This window comes from Abramis brama, assembly GCF_963993115.1.
Source record: "Abramis brama genome assembly, chromosome: 19".
Taxonomy (NCBI): Eukaryota; Metazoa; Chordata; class Actinopteri; order Cypriniformes; family Leuciscidae; genus Abramis; species Abramis brama.
This window is the reverse complement of record NC_139981.1, coordinates 6,554,877-6,574,861: the sequence shown is the minus strand read 5'-3', so window position 1 is coordinate 6,574,861 and position 19,985 is coordinate 6,554,877. Positions and strand designations below refer to the sequence as shown.

General features: G+C 37.1%; 2 protein-coding genes and 1 long non-coding RNA gene across 5 annotated transcripts in view; 2 read left to right on the top strand and 1 right to left on the bottom strand.

Annotated features, from left to right (window-relative positions):
- Nucleotides 1-8,122, top strand: part of ninl (ninein-like) — a 28,490-nt gene extending 20,368 nt beyond the window's left edge. For 2 of the 3 annotated variants that reach the window (XM_084092525.1, XM_084092526.1), the window contains exons 18-28: nt 377-1,969; nt 2,454-2,558; nt 2,665-2,734; nt 3,431-3,715; nt 3,798-3,911; nt 3,988-4,134; nt 4,218-4,367; nt 5,378-5,491; nt 5,583-5,792; nt 5,958-6,071; nt 7,283-8,122. In XM_084092525.1, the coding sequence (XP_083948651.1) occupies nt 377-1,969; nt 2,454-2,558; nt 2,665-2,734; nt 3,431-3,715; nt 3,798-3,911; nt 3,988-4,134; nt 4,218-4,367; nt 5,378-5,491; nt 5,583-5,792; nt 5,958-6,071; nt 7,283-7,474 (3,094 nt within the window). In that variant the 3' untranslated portion in view covers nt 7,475-8,122. The remainder of the gene's footprint in view (nt 1-376; nt 1,970-2,453; nt 2,559-2,664; nt 2,735-3,430; nt 3,716-3,797; nt 3,912-3,987; nt 4,135-4,217; nt 4,368-5,377; nt 5,492-5,582; nt 5,793-5,957; nt 6,072-7,282) is intronic. The other variant, XM_084092527.1, reaches the window with a different exon arrangement.
- Nucleotides 8,123-8,156: 34 nt separating this feature from the next.
- Nucleotides 8,157-11,106, bottom strand: gins1 (GINS complex subunit 1 (Psf1 homolog)). Its single transcript, XM_084092528.1, has 7 exons — nt 10,853-11,106; nt 10,636-10,700; nt 9,716-9,814; nt 9,539-9,629; nt 9,331-9,447; nt 8,388-8,462; nt 8,157-8,294 (listed from the first exon to the last, which is right to left on the bottom strand). Exons 1-7 carry the CDS (start codon nt 10,925-10,927, stop codon nt 8,226-8,228), a joined length of 591 nt encoding a protein of 196 aa, XP_083948654.1. The 5' UTR covers nt 10,928-11,106; the 3' UTR covers nt 8,157-8,225.
- LOC311069403 lies at nt 9,594-14,684 on the top strand. Its single transcript, XR_014603517.1, has 3 exons — nt 9,594-9,717; nt 10,662-10,724; nt 14,560-14,684. It is a non-coding gene; the product is annotated as an uncharacterized lncRNA (long non-coding RNA).
- The last annotated feature ends 5,301 nt before the right edge of the window (nt 14,685-19,985 follow it).

Below are 19,985 nucleotides of genomic sequence, written 5' to 3'. Positions count from 1 at the left end.
AATGATTTCAATAAAAATTGATAATTTATGATAATGTTAAAAATAATGGTTTACATTAGGAATTGAATGAGATTCACCATTGAAAATAATGGGAATTTAAGAATGTTCTTGACAGGTTTTGTGAGATTCACCCACTTACAATTTATTTTGTGCATTTTCAATAAAACGTAATGTTTGCTTCAAATAGACCTTCATTCAAGAATTACATCTTGAATTGTGTTTTACTGCATGTTCAACCTCTTTTTTTTCTTCTTTTTTTTTTAAGTAGGGGAAAAGTAGTAGTTGTTTTTTTGTTTTTTGTTTTTTTTCTTCCTTGGTATCCATGACATTGCCATGAATTTAGACATGGATGTATTAGCATGTTGCTGTTTACCAGGGAGAAGGCAGAGCAGCAGTTATTGCACATGAAGGCACAACACAGCGAGGCTCAGCGTAGCCTGCTCCATCAGCTGCACCTCGAGCGCAGCCGTCTAGAGGAGCAGTCTGAGCAGCATCGCAGAGAAGAACAGGAGGCGCGCAGGGAGCATCTCCTCAGCACCGAGCGCTGGAGTGAAGAGCAAGCTCAGATCTGCAGCAGGGTGGCACAGGAAAGAAAGAAACTGGAGGAGGAACACCAGGAAGAAATCAAGAAGCTAGGAGAACACATCCACTTCATGGAAGCTCAGGTAGAACTCGCATCTAGGGCTGAGGAGGAGTTGCTCATATTACAAAGACAGTTAGAAGATAAGCTGGAAGAGATGTGTGTTCAGCTTGAAGACAACACGGTTTCCATGAAAGCTCAAGATGCCCTCGTTCAGCGTTTGACCTCAGAACTTCAAGCCAAAGAGAAGGAAACAGAAATTAGAAATGAGAAAGAACAAAAGCTTTGCAATAAGCTCTCTCAGCTAGAGCAAAAGCTTAAAGCGGAGCGAGAAAAGAAGCAAGAACTTCTGAAGCAAAAGGAGCAAATGCAGAAAGAAATGGACAGAAGTACTCAAGATCTAAAAAAGGAACTTGCAAAAGAAAAAGAGAAGGAACAGGAGCTTCTTGACATAATTTCTGAGCTGACAGAAGAGCTGGAAAACTGCAGGACCAAATCTGAGACCTGGCAGAAGGAGATCGAAATAATGCAGGGAAGCAGTGGTCATCTATCTATTGCATTTGGTGAACAGCAAATGCAGTTAAGAGAACAAGGGAAAGAACTTGAGGATCTTCAAGAAAACTTGGCCAAAACGCACGAGGCATTGAAAACCAGAGATGATGATCTTACAAGACAGGCTTCTGAGCTAAATGCTGTGGAGATGGAGCGGGATCGACTCATAGAGGAGCTCAAGGGTCAGTGTGAGGTTCTCAAACAGCTACAAAAACAGGTTAATAGTCTCTCTGAGGAGTGGGATCATATGCACACAATGGAGCAAAACCTTAAAGGCTTTCTTCTTCTGGAGCAGGGTAAGGTTGAACAGCTCCAAGCCCGTCTGAACTTGGAGCAAGAAGAAACAAGGCGTCTTGAACAAGAGAACTCAAGCTACCGGCAACTTGCAGACCAGCTTTCTTCTCAGATTGTTGAAATGGAGGCCGAATCTACCAAACTTAAAGAGAACGGAGATCATTTTGCTCTGGAACTGCAAAGCAAAGACAACCAAATGCTGGAACTCAACCGTCAGCTTGAAGCCAAAGCCGAAGAGATGGATTTGCTCTGGAACGAGGTTCAGCTGAAGATGAATCTGTTTAAAAACGTCACTCATTTCTCTGGTCAGGTGCAACTTTTGACCAACCAATTGGAGGACAAAAAGCGAGAGCTGTGCTCTCTGAGAGAGGAGGCCGACAATACCACCAACCAACTACAGCAATCGCTGATGGACTCCCAAGCAGAGCTTCAGCAAATGGAGGAGACCTTTGAAATCGAGAAGTGCCAAATGAAAGAACAGCTTCTGGAGATGGAGGGACTTGTCATGGCGTTAGAACTGGAGATGGACTCCAATCCCCACAGGTTTGTGGTTCTCCAGCTAGTAGATGACCGTCGAAACAGAACCAAAAGATTAACAAATGCTGCATTGATCCAATCGTCGATTCTCCCGTACGGATGCCAAGAATTGACCGCTCACTACTTTTGTGTCTGTCCAAGAATGTTTGACTGAATGTTTCACAGAATTGAAATATCATTAACCGTAGATATGCGCTTTGATTTTTCAGACCTCATTCTGCATCTCACTAACTGAATGATAATGTGTCACTGACATGCATGAAAACTCACTATTGATTGAAAATGTGTTCTTGCATCCTATTAATTGTATTAATATTACATTTGTGTGTTTGTTGCCCTAAACGTATGCTGCTTTTTTTTTAAATGTTGAAAATCTTGCTACGAAAACTCCTGAAATTATATTGTTTTCAGTACTAAACTTCCTAAAAGTGCAGAGGCCGGTAAGATTGTAATGGAGACCTGATCTCTATATTTTGGTGTCCAATTGTAGGGCTCAACTTGATGAGGTCATGTCTGAAAACAGTGCACTGAAAGACAGGCTTGCCGTCTTACAGCAGGATGTCAAGTCGCTGGAGGAGGAGGTCAACAAAAAGAGGTAAAGAAATCGTCTACTTTAACTTGTCAATTATCTATATAATTATATCTTAATTTTAGCATTTTATTTAACAAAAACTAATTTCACTTCACTATTTTTTTTTAAGGAGGAAACTTGAAGAGATGGACAGAGAATATATGAAAAATCGAGATGACGAGGAGAGGCTACGAAAAGAGGCAAGATTGGCATCAATGAGGTTCTTGGAAAAATATTGATAGCATGAAGAGGGTAGCATGGATATTTAAGAAACGTCAATTTTGATTTCACGGTGACTTTGTTTTATGGAGTATTTATTATAAATGATTTATCAGTGCACTTTTCTTCTTCTTTTCTTTTTATTCATGTGCCCTCATGATCTTTAATCAAAATAACTTCCCTCATGCAGCGACATCTCTTTTCTGTTTACTGGCACAAGGGTGGGACAACCTGTCACTCACATGACATCACAGCAATCGCAAACCACAACCATCCAATCAGTTCCCAAGGGACAAAATCAATCACTTTTCTTTTCTTTTTTGTCTTGTTCGAGAAGCTGTTGGATATACGTCACAATAGAGAAGAAAAGGCTATCGCGACTTCCATTTAATGCTGACTTTAAATTAACAATGAAACTCGGTTTTGCTGTCTTTGTAGGGACTCTCAATTGGCGTAATGATTTTTATACTGTACAAACTGTATATTCGATCCCCTTACACTAAACCTACCCATCACAGAAAACTTTCTGCATTTTTATGTTTTAAAAAAACCCATCATATATTTCTCTCTTTTGTTAAATATGCTGTTTCACTCATAAATGTCACATTATGAATACTGAATGATTGCACAACATTATAGTTCCTGCTCCTAACAATTGTTTTCCTTCTCCAACATAGAATTCCAAATGTCGAGAAGAGGTGCTCGATCTCAGTGCGAGAAACCTTCAGCTTAGCAGTGAGAACGCTGAACTGAGTTCCCGGCTGTGTTCTGATCAGAGAGCAGTGCAGACGCTGACTGACAGGCTAGCACAGGTGTGCCAGGAGAACGATGAGACAGCTGCGTCCTACAGACAGCTGCAGGAAACCCTACAGCAGCAGGAGAGCGACAAACTAAAGCTCCAGGAACAGTGGCAGAAAGAGAAGGAGCTTCTGGAGAGGGAGCTTAAAACTGCCAAGGAAATGGTATGATTTAGTTTTTTAGGAGATATATTAATAAATGATCTCAAAGTTGGCAGGAATCACTGAAACTCCTCTTATTTTTCAGCTCCAGCATTTGACTGTGGTTGAGTCTGCATTGACTAGTCAGACTCTGAAAAACCAAGCACTAGAGCAAGACAAGGACCATTTGTTGAAGGAAACAGCAGACAGAGACCAGAAGGTGAGATGCTGATGCTTTTTCTTCAAGTACTTTTCTGATACTGGACATGCTAAAGCTTGCTTTGTGTTTGTTGCAGCTGGAAAAGCTTCAGGAATCGCTTCGTAACTCAGAAACCCAGATAGAGCAGCTCAACTCCCAGATCCAAATTCTGTGGCAAGAAAAGGACGTTCACATCCAGGAGGCGTCCACACATCAAAAGATGCTGCAGCAGTGTCAGGACAAGGTGAACAATGATCTTTATACTTGTTTGGGTTAATTCAGTAATAATAAAATGAATAACTGCTAAATATTGTTGTGTAAAACAAGGTCCAGGAGCTTGAGAACAGCATACATCAGCTGCATAAAGAGAAGGAGCATTTACATCAGACCCACAGGATTCAGGAGGAGACTGCAGTCAGTGTTCTGCAGAAGGAGTGCAAGAGCTTGCGAGTACAGAACGAGGACCTTCTTAACAAAGTTAGTCAGGAAGAACAAATTGCTTTTGCAGTGGATTCTTTTCAATTTGCAATTATCTGTCCAAATTTACTCCCTATTTATTTTATAGTGCACTATTTGTAATGCATATGCATGACACATTTTTACTTTTAATGGCTGGCACCATTCTCTACTGTTTGCACGGCAGGAATGTTCTGAATTCACAATTGTGAATTCCATATAGTGCACACTTTTAAACCCACAATGCATTATTTTTGCTGTGTACAACCAATGTATACTTGTCATTGCTATTATAGGCCATTATTCAGTGCAGAGGGGCTCACCGAACTCACCAAAAGAAATACAAATGGGAGCTTCCTTTATTCCTGCAGTCTTTTTGTCTTTACTGAAATATTGTGGAGAAACAAGTTGTAGAGATTCAGCTGCGGGCGCCATCCTCTAGCCGTTCAGCGTACATAGGTTGTACACCTGTTAATACAGTGCATTGTGGGATTGAATGAGTGAGCTCAATAATGTCCACTATGGTTTCGGACAACACTACAAATGGCTGTCCCCTCAAATAGTGCCCATCAGTGCCCTTTAAGGGTATAGGGGGCGATTTCGGACACAGCCTATGTGTCTCAGAAGTGAAATCGCATAGCCATTTGTCTTCTTCTGAGCACAGAAACGCTGCACAGCTGGTATAGGATTCAGATTATCCTCATGTTGAAACGTTTTGTACAAATACGTTTTTTTTGTTTTTTTTTTGCAAATGTCTATGAAAGCACAAATTCATTATGTATATTTAGTACAAAACTGTTCAAAAGTTTAGGGTCAGTGAGAATTTGTCAATGTTTTTGAAAAGTCTCTTATGCTCATCAAGAAAAAATACAGTGTAAACAATAATACTGTGAAATATAATTACAATTTAAAATGACTCTTTTCTACTTTAATATGTTTTAAAATGTAACTAATTTTTCATCAGCCATTATTCCAGTCTTCAGTGTCACATGATCCTTCAGAAATCATTCTGATTGGAATATTTTTTTTAGGTGGCTCAGCTGCAGACTCAGGAGCTGGAACTTCAGAGACTGACACATCAGTGCCTCACTTTGAGAAACAAACAAGCAGAGCTAGAGACTGCTAAACATGAGGCAAATGAACAGGTTTGGAGATCATTTTCTACCTTCTCACTGTTTGAGAATTCCTTATGAATGTTTTTGGTCTCACTTTTGTGCGTTTGATACTGTGGTTTAGGCACTGAGGGCAGAGAGCGCTCTGTCGCTGGTCCAGGCTCAGCATGTACGTGTGGTACAGGAACTAAGGGAACAGGTGGGGTCTGGCACCCGGGAGCACTTGGCTCATCTACAAACTCAACTGGCCGAGCAGCAGCTCAGGACGCAGGATTTAGAGGGTCTGCTTCGCTCTCAGGCCAAGCAAGCCGGCATTCAGATGGGCCTTCAGCAGGTACAGCTACACTTTCAAATTCTTGATGGGTGAACATGTCAATTTTCCTAAGCCAGACATCACTTTTGGCCACAACCGTATTTATCATTGAATCGTTTACGTTTTTTCAACCTTCACCTCATATTCCAAATAATTTTATTTACAAACTATTAAATCAAACAACAGGAGCAATACGAGAAATTGATGGTGAGTATGCAGGAGCGTATGGATGAAGTTGAAGCCAGGCTGAAAAACACCCGTGTGATGCTGCAGGAGAAAGTCAACCAGTTTAAAGAACAGGTAACCAGAAACAAGTGGCTTTGAAGTTCCCCAATTATGCTTTTTCAGATATTACCTTTCATGCAGTGTGTAATATAGCTGTTTATGATTGTGAAAGATCTGCAAAGATCAATGTGCACTATAAATGGAGATATTTGTATCTCAAAAGAACAAACCGATTCTGAATTACCTGAAACGAGTCGCCAGTAATTCCAGTCTTAAGAAATTAGGTGATGTGCAATGTATATTATGATGGGAAAAAAGTGTTTTTTTGACCTTGGATTCATGTAAACCTATTGCAGGAGACCTCCAAAACAAAATTAGGAACTTTAAAATGGCATAATAGGGGCACTTTAAAACCACGTTACTGAATACTGCATAATACTCTCATAACTACTTTTCTGTAGTTTTTAGGATGTGAAATATTAGCCTGCATTATGCAACAAGTAAAAATTTCACATGATAACCCCTCATACATGTTGTTTATATGTTTGGGTATCAATCTTCAAAATAATAATAAAGATGTGAATAAATTCTAAAAATGTGTATAAAAGGCAGATATTTTATCCGATAAGAAGCCAGCGTCCATATTACGATGGAAACATATTTACCTAATAAATCCCTCTGTGCAACAAAAAGCTCAGAAAAAGACTTTTCATCAACAGTGGATGTGATTAGATAATTAGACTAACCAGCGGACCAATCGCATCGCACAGCAGATCAATGTTGGTTTGATCATTCTGAAATGCCTGAGCCAAAGTCTGTCATCAGAATTATTTGGTTTAATTCCCTCCAAGAAGCATCTCACATGATTGCATTCCCAAACACCAGCATCCAAACGCAAGATATCATGAGTGTTTATTGCAGGTAAAAAGAGCCAGTTTCTTTCCCGATTGCAGCAACTTCCATTTTTATTAGATATTTTGTGACAATTTCCCAGGAAGTGATGAATTTGTTCTCTTGAACACTTGGAATGAAAACTGTGCTTTATTGAAAAATGTTTTATGCGATATTCCAATTTTGCACAAGTAAAATGTGCAACTTTAGATGGAAACATAGCTGTGATAGTGTCTTTTGTGCACATTTTGGCAAATGTAGGTCAACTGGGCATTTCATCCATTCATAAGACTGTAGTATAGATACTAAAAAACAGAAATAATATATTAGTATGCTGTTCCAAAGCTTGATATTTTGTATAGTGACAATCCCCTCTCTAACTTCCCCTCCTACAGCTGGCCAAAAATGCCAAGTCAGATCTGCTGCTGAAGGACCTGTATGTGGAAAACTCTCAGCTCATGAAGGCTCTTCAGGTGACCGAGCAGAGGCAGAAGAGTGCAGAGAAGAAGTCTTTCCTGCTGGAGGAGAAAGTCATCGCCCTTAATAAACTGCTACGTAAAATTGCCCCAGCATCGTTCACAGCTTAGACTTGTTTCACTCCATTACGAGCCTTTACCTGTTGTACTGGACTGTGAAGTCCCACCCGCTAGTGCACTTTTGTATTTTGGTGCGAATTGTTTTTGTAAAAGCACAAATAATGCAAAGTCTTAGTTACTCTAACAGCATTTTGTATTTAAATCATGCTGTTTTCAACAATATAAAGAGGACGAAGCGTAAAGTTAATTTAAGGTCATATTTTAGTCTCTTCAGAGGCAAGTGAATTGATCATTTGTCAAGGACAAAGCTTTACACATTCCTTTATTTGTTCACTGTGATGTAGGGTACAAACCGCAAGCGTTCATGCCAATCTGTTAGCTTCAAGTATTTGATAGTAAAATAAGACGTATTATTTTTACTGCAGTTTTAATACCCATTTTATAACCAAAATCACAGTATTCACTCAATGTACAGTTTTTTTTTTTTATACAAATACTATATTGTAATTGCACAATTTTCAATCATGATGCACTAATGTCCACTTGGATATAAATTATTCTAAGTGTTACAATTGATGTACACCTTGTTTAAAAGAGCTGGCTAACTTTTGGGAGATAATTGTGACACCACTGTGTTGTAAATGCATCATGTACTATTTCCCACTGCAAGGAATGTGAGCAAGTAAAGTTTTACCTGTGTATATGTGTTGCTTTCTGATTAGATCAATCAAATGTAATTTTATAACATTTCAATTGTTAAAGTGAAGAAAAGATGTGAGTATCCACAATCAGCTGCTTATTCTTAGGAGATGACATGCTCTAATACACCCTGCCGAATAAGCTGCTCACATTTCCATCTGGGTAAGAAGTGCTGTGAAGAGAGAAAGGGTGAAACACGTTAAGCAATATAAACAAACAAGCAGTCCTTCTAGTGTGATTTAATCATGCTCTTAAGAATAGTTACCTGGCTATTTTTCTTCAACAGAATCACAGTGCCATCATCTATTTCAAACTCTCCATGGTCTTTAAGACACCGCACCTGAATATGAAGGAAAAGATACATCAGTGCTAATAAAGTTCCTGTGCTTTTAGGTAAACGAGTAAATTTCACACACACAAAAACCTTTCGGTTACTTTATTACATTTTTCTCCCGAAATAAAGCCTATGTTACAATAATTTTTTTACATATTTTAAGCACATTCTGAATGCTGTAATGGCTTTATTGTATGAATACTTCAGAACTTGCATATAAAAAAAGAGATCACCGCTGAATTATTAATGTAACGGAAAAAACGTCTATTTAATATACATGTATGTTTTTTACCCATTACATTAATGAAAATTCAGCAGTAGATTTTTTTTTTTGTTATGAGAAACATATTCACCCACACAGTGCCAAAGCACAACCAAAACAATGTTCTTCCTCAAAATGCAGTTTTGTTTTTTAACCGCTAGAAGGCCAAAAGTTACAAAGTGTACTTTTAATTTAGTTTAACTTGATTGTACTAAAATAACTAAAACTGAAATAAAATAAAAGCTGTATATACATATTTAATATGAAAAAATATAATAAAAAACTACTGAAAATTACAAATACTAATTTACTAAAACTTTAAAATTAAAATATATATTAATACAACATTATCCCCCAGTTTCACATTCTAGGCTTAAGCCTAGTCCCAGACTAAAATGCATGTTTGAGCTGTTTTAAATTAAAGTAACTTGGACTGACATCTTAAATTATATCAGTGCCATTGTTTTGTCTCAAAGTGCACATCAGTAATGTTTTCTTCCAAGGCATGTTTATAAAAGCTACTTAAATGTCCTAATTGAACTAAGGCTTAATTTAAGACTTGTCTGTGAAACCAGGCCTATGTAAGTGATACTAAAATAACACTGCACTCACCTCAATGTATAAACTCTTAGGGGGCTTCATATCCTGTGTTATGTCCAAACCTTCCTCTCCCCCAATTGATCTCATATAGGTCGCCAAGGATTTTTTATACTGATTGAACCACTCCATCTGATTTAGAAGCATTTGAATTAACATGTCAGTCACCAAGAAGAAACAAGTGGGATTTAATATTTGTTACTCAGAAGAAATTCAGGCCCACCTCTTCAGCACACATGTGAAACCTAATGGCTGTGGGCAGTACACTACCGTACTCCCATCTGAGAGCACGGATTCGCAGGAGGCGATCATAACTGTGGGAAGAAAGAGAGAAATGTTTGATCACACCTGCCAAGGTCTGAAGAGTGAACCAGACGATGGATAACAGTGAATCACTCACAGGTATGCGGAGATACAGCGCTGGTTCCTCAGTAGACAGCAGTGGCGGAACTTGATGCTTGGTATCAGCTCACTCTTGCCCTCGGTCTTTGCCTCATTCCTATAAAAAGCAGGTTTATATGGAGTATATTGGCTTTTTAGACTAAATCATACAGTATTTACTGACATTTTGAATAAGGTTTTATTTTTATTTTAAGTTGTAGTAATTTTATGTACTTTTTCATTTTTATTATTTACTATATATTTTATTTATTAAGCTTACTTTTATTTTAGTATTAGTAAAAGTATTTTGTTTTGCCAATGCAACCATACTCATTTTCTAAAGGTTTCAGTTTTACTGAAAATGACTTAAACGGCTTTGACAGTCACCAATATACTAATTCATAATGATGAGATCATAACTACAAATTACAAAATTGACAGTCATAATTATGAAATAAAAACAATGACAAAAAAGGCAAATGATGTCAAAATTATGATTTAAAAAAATCTAATTTATGAGCTAAAAGTCATTATTATAAAAGTCAATATTATGACATACTAACTTACAAAGTCATCTTTTGTCTTGACAAAAAATGTAATGACTGTGAACACTGAAATACTTGAGTAATACTTAAGTCATAATTATCTGATAAAATATGAAATTATGACGTCAATTATGAAAGAAAAGTTGATTTTTTTTATATATTTTGTCATAATTTTGACTTTTTAGCTCATAATTATGCCTTAGTATGACATACGTTTGATATGAAATACCGTTTATGTCTTAGAATCATATTTGGCTGAATGTCAAAAACATTTTTTATTTTTTTTGTTGTTGATGGTTTTAGTGGAAAAAACGGCCCCTGTCGTTTGCTAACGTTAATCAAACACAGAAAGCATTAAGTTAGTGTCGATGGTGAGACCTGAGCACAGACTTACACATCACTCTGATTCTGTTCATACAGAGCCTTCATTTCCTCCAGGACTTGCCGAATGCTGTCTTCCTAAGGAAAATCCAGGACAAACCAGTATGACACTTTGACATGTTAATGACATCCGACTGTTACTAACTTAAGTTAACTTACCTGCTGAAACTATGGCAGCTAAGTTACAGTCTAATAAGTTATTATAAAGCTGTACGAAGCGCTTTACTTACATTAAACGCGGGCAGCTGACCATCTCCCATCCGATGTAGTTCTCTTATAAGTTCGACTGCTTTTTCGCAGAACATTATAAATGTGTTTGTACCAAAAATGTGGATATTTCTGGGATAAAGTCTGAACTAGTAAATTTCCAATGTAGGCAAAGACAGTTTTCGCGGTATTTTTTTGTTGTTATGATCACGTGAGCCTTAAAGTAACTACAGAGAGTCAAAAAGGACATTTTCAGATAGTGACGGGACTCATATCCGAGAATCGGTTCTTTCAAACAGGTTCGTTTCAAAGAACCGGTTTAGTTATTATTTTCAAGAACATGACATGCGTCGTTGTGTGCATGAAGATACAACACAAAAGTATGAATGTTTTAACCTTTATGCTGCATTAGGACATTTTTGGTCCTTTTCATTTTAATTTCTTTGATCATTTTGGCTGTTTTAATGCCAAAGGTATGTAATTTGGCAAAATTGTGACTTTTTGGATAAATTAAAAAAAATTGATCTCATTTTGCAAAATATGTATAACACACTCTGTGTAGATCAAATAGCAACACTCAGCACCATAAAGACCAAAAATGGCCCATTGAAACCCATTAAAACGTCGTTTAAAACTAGGGCCGTCATTAATACATGAATCATGATTTATGTTGAAACATCCTTTCATTTTGAAGCAAAAGCATTATATTTGCATTATATAGTGTATTTTACCAGATGACGTCACAACATCGGTTTCCCTATGGGGTGGAAATGCACGTTATTTTCCTGGTTTCCACAAGGGGCACTATTGACTGTTATGAAGCATTTTAATGGCTCAATGATCTAAAATTATGTTTCTGAGTATGTGTGGATGTCTGAGAGCAATGTGTGTCTGCGTTGGCAAAAGTGTGTGTGTGTGTGTGTGTGTGTGTGTGTGTGTGTGTGTGTGTGTGTGTAGGGCCTAAATATAACAGGACAAAAATCACAATATCCTGAAGGTCATATTCAGCACAAAAAATAAAAATGCACCAAAAATAATGTTGCCACTAATCTTTGACATATTCAAGACTGTGATAATCCAAAGCCAAGGTTTACACTTTGCATTTAGTGTATGGAAAATAATAAAATTTTTGTTTTTTCCTCTTATACATTTTGATGGTATCGTCACCAAAACTGGAATTTAAAGGGTTAAAATCCTGAAATTAAATAAATATTTGGTAGTTATGATGAGGACTGATGCTGGTTAAAAGATTTAACTCAGTGAAAGTGGAAAAAAATAATAATATATAATAGTTTTATGGCAGTGTTTAGAGTGGACATTTTTGTCCCTTAATGCACTCAACGTCGTAAAATATATAATGCAGCACAAAGGTTAAGGAACTAAAAGCAAAAAACAGTTCAAAAAAACACTTTCTGATAACTTTGTGACCAGACAACATCATATTATTATATATGCTTAAAAAGACATTGATTTTAAGAAACTTAGTGGCGTAGCACATTGTATTTTTTTTTTTTAAGCATTTGATTATTACAGATTCTTGTATTATTACTTCATAACATGACTAAGTAATCAAGTACATGCTGCCATCTAGAGGTGAAAAGGTCACATAAACAAACACAGTTCACAGGTCATCCCTCTGAACACCTCAGGTTTGGTGACACCCATCTTTGGCAGTAGAAGGTTAATCACATCTTAGGTCTTACCATTTTTGGGGAGAACCATTATATTTTCTGTAAATATAATTCTGCACATGATGAACAAATAAAAAGCAGTAGATATTGTGGTGTTGTGCAATTTCCCAGAAGAAATAGACAGTAGATGGAGGTCCAGTCCACAAACACCCAAAGGGCTTCCATTTCCTTTTTCATAATTTTGACTTTTTTCTCATAATTATGACTTAGTATGACATAAATGTTACTGTTTGTGCCATAATTTAGGCTCTTTTTTGTCATAATTAGGACTTTTCATGTCATTTTGACTTTTTATGTCATAATTATGATTTACCAAAGTATGATTTTATGTGGGAGAAATGGGCTTCCATACTCATATGCCTATATTGGCACACTGTCACTGTGTTCAAAGTGGAAGTGGTAATTTACCATGCTTTACATGTCAAAGGCCCTTATAAGGCAAGTCATGTCTGTGGCTATTTCAGTACAGATCATATCTCTCTAAAGGTGACATATTATGCCCATTTTCAAAAGATGTAGCCTAATATAAATCTATGGTGTCCCCAGAATGTGTCTGTGAAATTTCAGCTCAAAATACCCCCCAGATAACTATAGCTTGTCAAATTTGACCCCTTTTTGGGTGTGAACAAAAACCCGTTTTTGTGTGTGTCCCTTTAAATGCAAATGAGCTGCTGCTTCCCGCCTCCGTTCAGAAGAGTCCGATCCTTTACACGAGCTTCAGATACTCCAGCAATAACAAAACACTTGAAAAATCTCTCTTATCCAAAATCTCAGAAATAACCAGCGGAGTGCAGCCTTACAGAGAGACTCAGGAAGAGGTTGCAACTTTTAGACCACACCTGGACGTTTCTGAATGGTTAGTGGATACATGTAGTTGTTGTTGAGTTACATTGATTCATCTCATCGACTTGCATGCACCGTCATGTTTAACTTTTACACAAGTTGACACAGTTCCCTGAGGTCTTTACAGGACAGCTGTGACATTTCTTGGTCTAATAGTGTTCTGCGCTGGTCTGTGCAGCCAATGACAGAACAGTTTGCATGCTTTGTTCAAACTTTTGCCATTGCATTAGAACTGGTTACAATGTTGTCACTTGCAAAAAAAAAAAAATGGCGTTGCTGTGGGTGGAAACAAGCAGATTAAAGGGCGGTAATATTATAGTGAGATCTCCTTCATATGTCACAAGGGGAGCGAAATCTGATAGGCTTATTTTTTGACGTGCTTGCGTAGAGAGGCTTACCAAAACAAAGTTACTGGGTTGTCACTTTTCACATTTAATGGGTTGGTAGATGCACCGGGGACCCGATTATAGCACTTAAACGGAAAAAGTCCGATTTTCATGATATATTCCCTTTAAATGAGGAAACATCAAATTCTCCAAAGCTGTTCACCAAGCTTACGATTAAATTTCATATTTAAAATCGCCAATGAAATCTGAATCTCAGTGAAATTTCAGAACACAGAGCTTCTAAAGGCTGCGACAAATTGGTGATTGGCTCTTTTATATAGAAGGCGGGACTTATTCCTCCATATTGCACTTTCTCGCATTCATAGTAAAATGAGTGCACTGTCTTTCTATATCTAGTCTTTGACAGTGTGGGAACAGCAGGGTTTATAGGTGTGAGCTAGGTTATGCAATAACACCCAAAGGCGTTTATGAGGGGTGCAAAATGGGAGATATCATTCCCTGTGAACGTGGAGTCAATGAAGTCATGCTCAGTATCTACTCCACAGTTTGATTGGGACGCCTCCCAAACCGGGGATAACAGTATAATTAACAGGGACAGCTGCAGATACGGTCTCTCTGTCAGCGGCCACAGCAGACACCGTCCACTCGGCCTGGGCCCAAATCAAAACCATAGAAACCGTTCACAGCCATATCAGTGTCTTGTGCTACAACAGGTGGTCCCTGAAGTTCACAATTCAACCTCCCCCTTGTCTCAAGTTTGCTGCCTACCGCTTAACATTAGACCTGTGGACACTCGCATTTGTTATCGAACAACTCACAAACATCCTCTGCTTGGTTTGTATTTTTCAGGCCAAGATAAAATCCCACTTACGGACCCGAACATGTCTCTGTCAGAGCAGCGGTATCACATAAAACCTTTGGGGCTTTGGAATCTGTCGCCGTAAGTGCTTATAGGCTCTCGGACGGTTGTCTCGGGTACCTGGGAAAGGAGTGGAGTGAAAATAACAGGGAGAGGGAGATAAACAGAATGAAGGGATGAATGGAAAAGAGGAAGAAGGATCAGAGAATGGTTCAGTGGGATTTGTCTTGTTTTCTCACACCATGAGTTAACCAGCATGCGTCTAAAGAGCTTCAGCTATGCAGCTTTGGCTCCTTCAGTCTTTCTCATCGACCGGATCAAACAGAACAGATTCAGCTGTGGCCTCCGATCCCGTCCCGCTGGAACTGCACAAATGTTGCCACTTGAGCCGCGATGTCACTAACACCCCCATCCGCTAACCCCCTCCAGCTGATTTCAAAAGAAACCTGCTGTCTGTTTGAACCAGTGGTAGAGAACTCTCTGGTGTCCTGGTATCTTGCTAAAAAATGATTCAGCCAGTTGCGTGCACATATGCATGACAGTGCTTGATCGTTTTATGGCATAGTGTAATACATAATGTTTGGGATAGAGTAGTAGCCTTTATAAAAGTACAGGGAACTTTCCTAAAGAGCCAATCAAGCTTATGGCATTTAATAGGAGTAAAATTCCACTGTGCTGTTAAGAATTGAATAGATCTCTAATTGTTCTGTTTTACATCCCTGTATCATAAATTATATTGCAGAATTTCTCAAAAGTCTTCTCACCCTCAAATAATATTTTGCAAATGCTATTTGGGGGGAAATGTTTTGTAATGTCCAAGTATGCGGTTTCCTATGCAGAAGTCTAAATGTTGTGATGTTATTGCCATCAAGAGGTGCATCAATTTTTGGTCAAAATCTTGTATTGAGAATGCAAGAGTCCAGCACTCTGTAAAGTCTCCTCCAGCACATCCCAAAGACTTTCAATGAATTCAAGGTCTGGACTCAGAAGTGCCAATTCATGTGTGAAAATGATTCTTCATGCTCCTCACAACCATTCCTTATAATTCGAGCCTGATGCATCTTGTCATTGTCATCCTGGAATATGGCCATGAAACGTCTTCCTACATGGTTGTTTAAGAAATGAAAAGCTACACACTCCATCAATTAGGGTTAGAGGAACTGTTACCAAACATATAACATGCTAGTTATACATTAAACTTATAACTCTTAAGAATTTGCCTATTTAAATCCAAACAGCGACTTTGTTTTTGGCAGTGTGAGTATATATCATGATAATCATGTCTTTTTTTTAAAGCATGCCAGGATCCACTACATGAAGTTGGTTGAGAGAACGAGCAGAGCGAGCAGTGCTGGAATACATATATGTAAATATAAAATTATGTAAATATATAATAATAATAAAGAATGAGTAGGTGAAAAAATAGAATAGAATGGACTAGATTAAATAAAGCCTTATTTGAAAAAGTGAAAGCTGCGTGTGAAGCCACTGAAAGGTATTGCGACCTTGTGTGATGTGCTGTTTACTGTGTGTGAATTTCCACTCTGATGACAGATGTTTCGATCTGAACGGTGTCTGCTGTGGAAGGCCATTAACTCTAAATAAATACTTCACAAGACTATATGATGTACGTCTACTGCCAGAACATTTGGAGGTATGATTTAATCATTCAACATGCATACATTCATAGGGTAATTGCGAGGATCATGTCTAGTTTCAGCTTGTCTGAAATATTGAGATCATGTGAGTTTCATCTGCTCTCATAGGCTGTCTGAGTGTAGTGTCAGGCCACCAGTTTTCCAGTCCACGCAAATGTAGTTCACACATCTTCAGCTGTCGACATGAGCTGGCTGTCAGATGAGCGCATTTAAATACGAAAGCACCCTGTCCAACATAAGTCCATGTACCTTATGAGTCATCAGACCAGTTCTCATCAACTTTTTCAATATTTCCATGGATTAGAAATCGGGTCCATCTGGTTGGCCTGGAATTAAATGCATGGATAAGTTGTTTGTCTGCTGAAATGTCCTAGAAATCACCTAGAGAAATCATAAAAATGTTGTTGGATTGAAACAATGATTCCAGCATAGGTTTTCTACTCCGTCAAACCAGCAGCCACTTCTGAACAAAAGAACAATTTAGTTTCTTCGAGCAAAATCAACTAAAACTCAAATATTTTCAAAATGTTATCCACACGAGCGCTTTCCTTGTTAGTTAACATGAACTAACAACATTTCTACAGCATTTATTAATCGTAGTTACTGTTAATTTCAACATTTAATAATATATTATTAAAATCAAATGCTGTATTTAACATTAATTAATGCACTGTGAACTAACATGAACAAAAAATGAACAGCTGGATTTTTATTAGCTAACATTTACAACAATAAATGTTGTAAGACATGTATTCCTCATTGTTAGTTCATGTTAGTTAATTAACTAATGTTAACAAATGAGACCATATTGTAAAGTGTTACCAATTTTGTATTTAAACTGAACTTTAGAGTGCTTTTTGACCCACTTAAGCAGGTCTTACATGCATCTTTATATGTAATTTCATAATTACTTCTATTGTCTTGAAATTAAATTGAATGCATGTATATAGTAAACTTTAATGTCATTTCTAGTGTAGCTTTACATTTAATATTGATGTGATATTGAATAACACACTAGTTAAAATTACATAAAAGAGGTAGGCCTACTTTAAATTGAAATAATATTTCACACTATTACTAATCTTACTGTATAATACAGTCTTGTAAAATATACAGCCTTGGAGAGCAGAAAAGATTTCTTTCAAAAACATTAAAAAAATATTACTAAAACCAAACTAAGTAGATAAGTAGGCTACTTGAAAATGTATACTGCATGAGAATGCATTGTTTGTTGAAGAGTGTTATTTCCAAAGAATCAATGTCAAACTGCTGGATAATTCCTATAATTACAGTATTTACGAACCTGCAGCTATTTGAAAAGTTAGTGAAACACTCGCAACATGCTCAACTCTATATGGGAGACTGGAGGAGTAAAGCACACAGACAGAGTGTCATTAACTCTCATTACCAGTAGATGGCAGCAGAGTGCATTAAGCACACGTGCTCTCTTTCTATAGGCCATCTCTCTGGACTTCATGCGTATTTTTAAAAATTAATACAAAATTAAAAAAAACACATACACAACAGATGCTTGTGATTCATAAACAAATTATAGTTTATCACTCATAGTTTATAGAAAGTTTTAATTCTTGCACATGGGACTCATTCTTATTAGACGTCAGCAGGCTTAAATCAGGTAGGCCAAATTAATGAAGATGGATGGCTTAATTAGTATGTCTTTGTTATTGTAAGTGCCATAAAGAAGGTGTACATGCATATAACACTAATTATTAGCAATTGACAATATTAAACAAAAGTAAAACAATGTAGGCGTAGGCTGTAATTTCTACTAGATGAGATGCCTAAATGGCTTTCTAGTAATTGGTTCTCAAGCCCAAGATAATCCTATTTGAAAATGCCCTCAAGGTATTCTTGTCTTTGTGAGATGCCTGTGCAAGTACTGGTTTATGAAAGGTGTCTGCTGCATTATAGGACAAATGGGTGAGGCCAACTGCTTTACCGGATGGATAGCCACAATAGATCTTGATGTTGGCATATTTTTCTAGTTTGGAAGATGACAATATGCCAGTATTTAGGCTGTCACTCATATGCGTGTGTGTGTGTGTGTGTGTGTGTGTGTGTGTGTATATATATATATATATATATATATATATATATATATATGAAGAGTTCAGATGCAAAAGCCTCTAAGTGCCATCTGAACTTTTCTTCTAGAATGATCTTTTTTATAAAGCTTGTATATTTAAGTTAAGTAATTTCACTTAAGTGACAATTAATAGGTAATTTGCATTGCCATTTAAGTTAAATTATTGAACTTAAATATATGAGCTTGATAAAAATTATCATTCTAGAAGAAAATTTCAGATGGCACTTAGAGGCTTTTGCATCTGAACTCTTCATATATATGTACACTTTAGAGTGCTTTTTATACCCACATAAGTAACTACTGTCTTTGTACTGTACTGACAAGCAATTATTATAAACTAAAATGTACTTTAATGTCATTTCTTTTGACACTTGTGTATTTGTAATTATACATTTGAAACAATGAAGTATATTAACTTCAAATATAATAACTTTAAATGGAATTTCGAATAACACACTACAGTTAAAATAATGATCAACTTTACATGTGCTTTATATGTTAATCAAGACATGAAAATAAGTGTACTACTTTAAAACATGACAAAATATTATTATACATTATGATTTAAAATGTACTTTATTTTGACATTATTACAAAGTGCATTTTTAAAAGTGTACTTAAAGGGATAGTTCACCCAAGAAATCCCACCCTCAAGTTGTTCTAAACCTGTATGAGTTTCTTTCTTCTGCTGAACACAAAAGAAGATATTTTGAAGAATGTCGGTAACCAAACAGTTGATGGACACCATTGACTTCCATAGAATGGAAAACAAATCGGGTTGAAAAAAAAAAAAAACACAGCAGAGGAAAGAAACTCATACAGGTTTGGAACAACTTCAGGGTGAGTTACAGAATTAAATGTCTTTTTTTATGGTGAACTATTCCTAAGAATCATAGTCCTGAAAGTGTACTCTCTTAAGTACACTCAAGTGGCCTTTTATTTGATTAATATTATATTATCTGCAACTGCAAGTACTGTTTTTTGAAAATATACTTTGAAGATTGGAAGTACACTAAGCGCACATTCAGTACAATTAAGCACACTTCTTTTTCACAGGGGGGCTCTTATGCTAAAGGGAAGAGTGCAAGATAATAGCGGCTTCTTCAGGATTTACCTCTGGAATTTTAATCCTGCTAATGTATTACAGTGGGGGGTTTGGACTTCAGCACAGACACGGTCTTTAGGGCAGAAAGGTTTTCTTATCTAGAGGAGTGATTCGATCAGTAATTCAGCTGCTAATGATGCTTGTGTAATCCACATGTGTGTGTGTAATCCACACAAGATAAATCGCTGAATCAGGACAACTTTCAGTTCTTTTGTTGCATGCTTGAGTTTTGCAAAATTATTAGGTGTTTTTCGTCGTCGTCATGGAAACATCAGTAATGCTCCCTATTCAGATGGGACAGGAGGGAGAGTGAAAGTGCTAGTAATTGTGAGGGAACAGATCTTTGCTGGTATCCTCCCTGGGTGTGAGACATTGTGTGGTCTGTGTGTTTACTCCTGCCTCAGGCATCGGTGTGTGGGGTTGCTCAGACTATTTCTTTTTTGTAACCATTCTCTAAGCTGTGTCTGATAAGATACAAAAAGCAATTGCGACTAATCATGTAATGGCAGATTAGCACCTGCTAACACCGTCGTTTCTTGGGATAAA

What these genes read in the sequence shown, in the direction of transcription:
- gins1 (XM_084092528.1), bottom strand. Translation starts at nt 10,927, where the DNA reads ATGTTCTGCGAAAAAGCAGTCGAACTTATAAGAGAACTACATCGGATG. An exon ending in TTCACATGTGTGCTGAAGAG is followed by an intron (nt 9,448 to 9,538) that starts GTGGGCCTGAAT and finishes CTTCTAAATCAG; the next exon opens with ATGGAGTGGTTCAATCAGTA. An exon ending in TGTTGAAGAAAAATAGCCAG is followed by an intron (nt 8,295 to 8,387) that starts GTAACTATTCTT and finishes CTCTCTTCACAG; the next exon opens with CACTTCTTACCCAGATGGAA.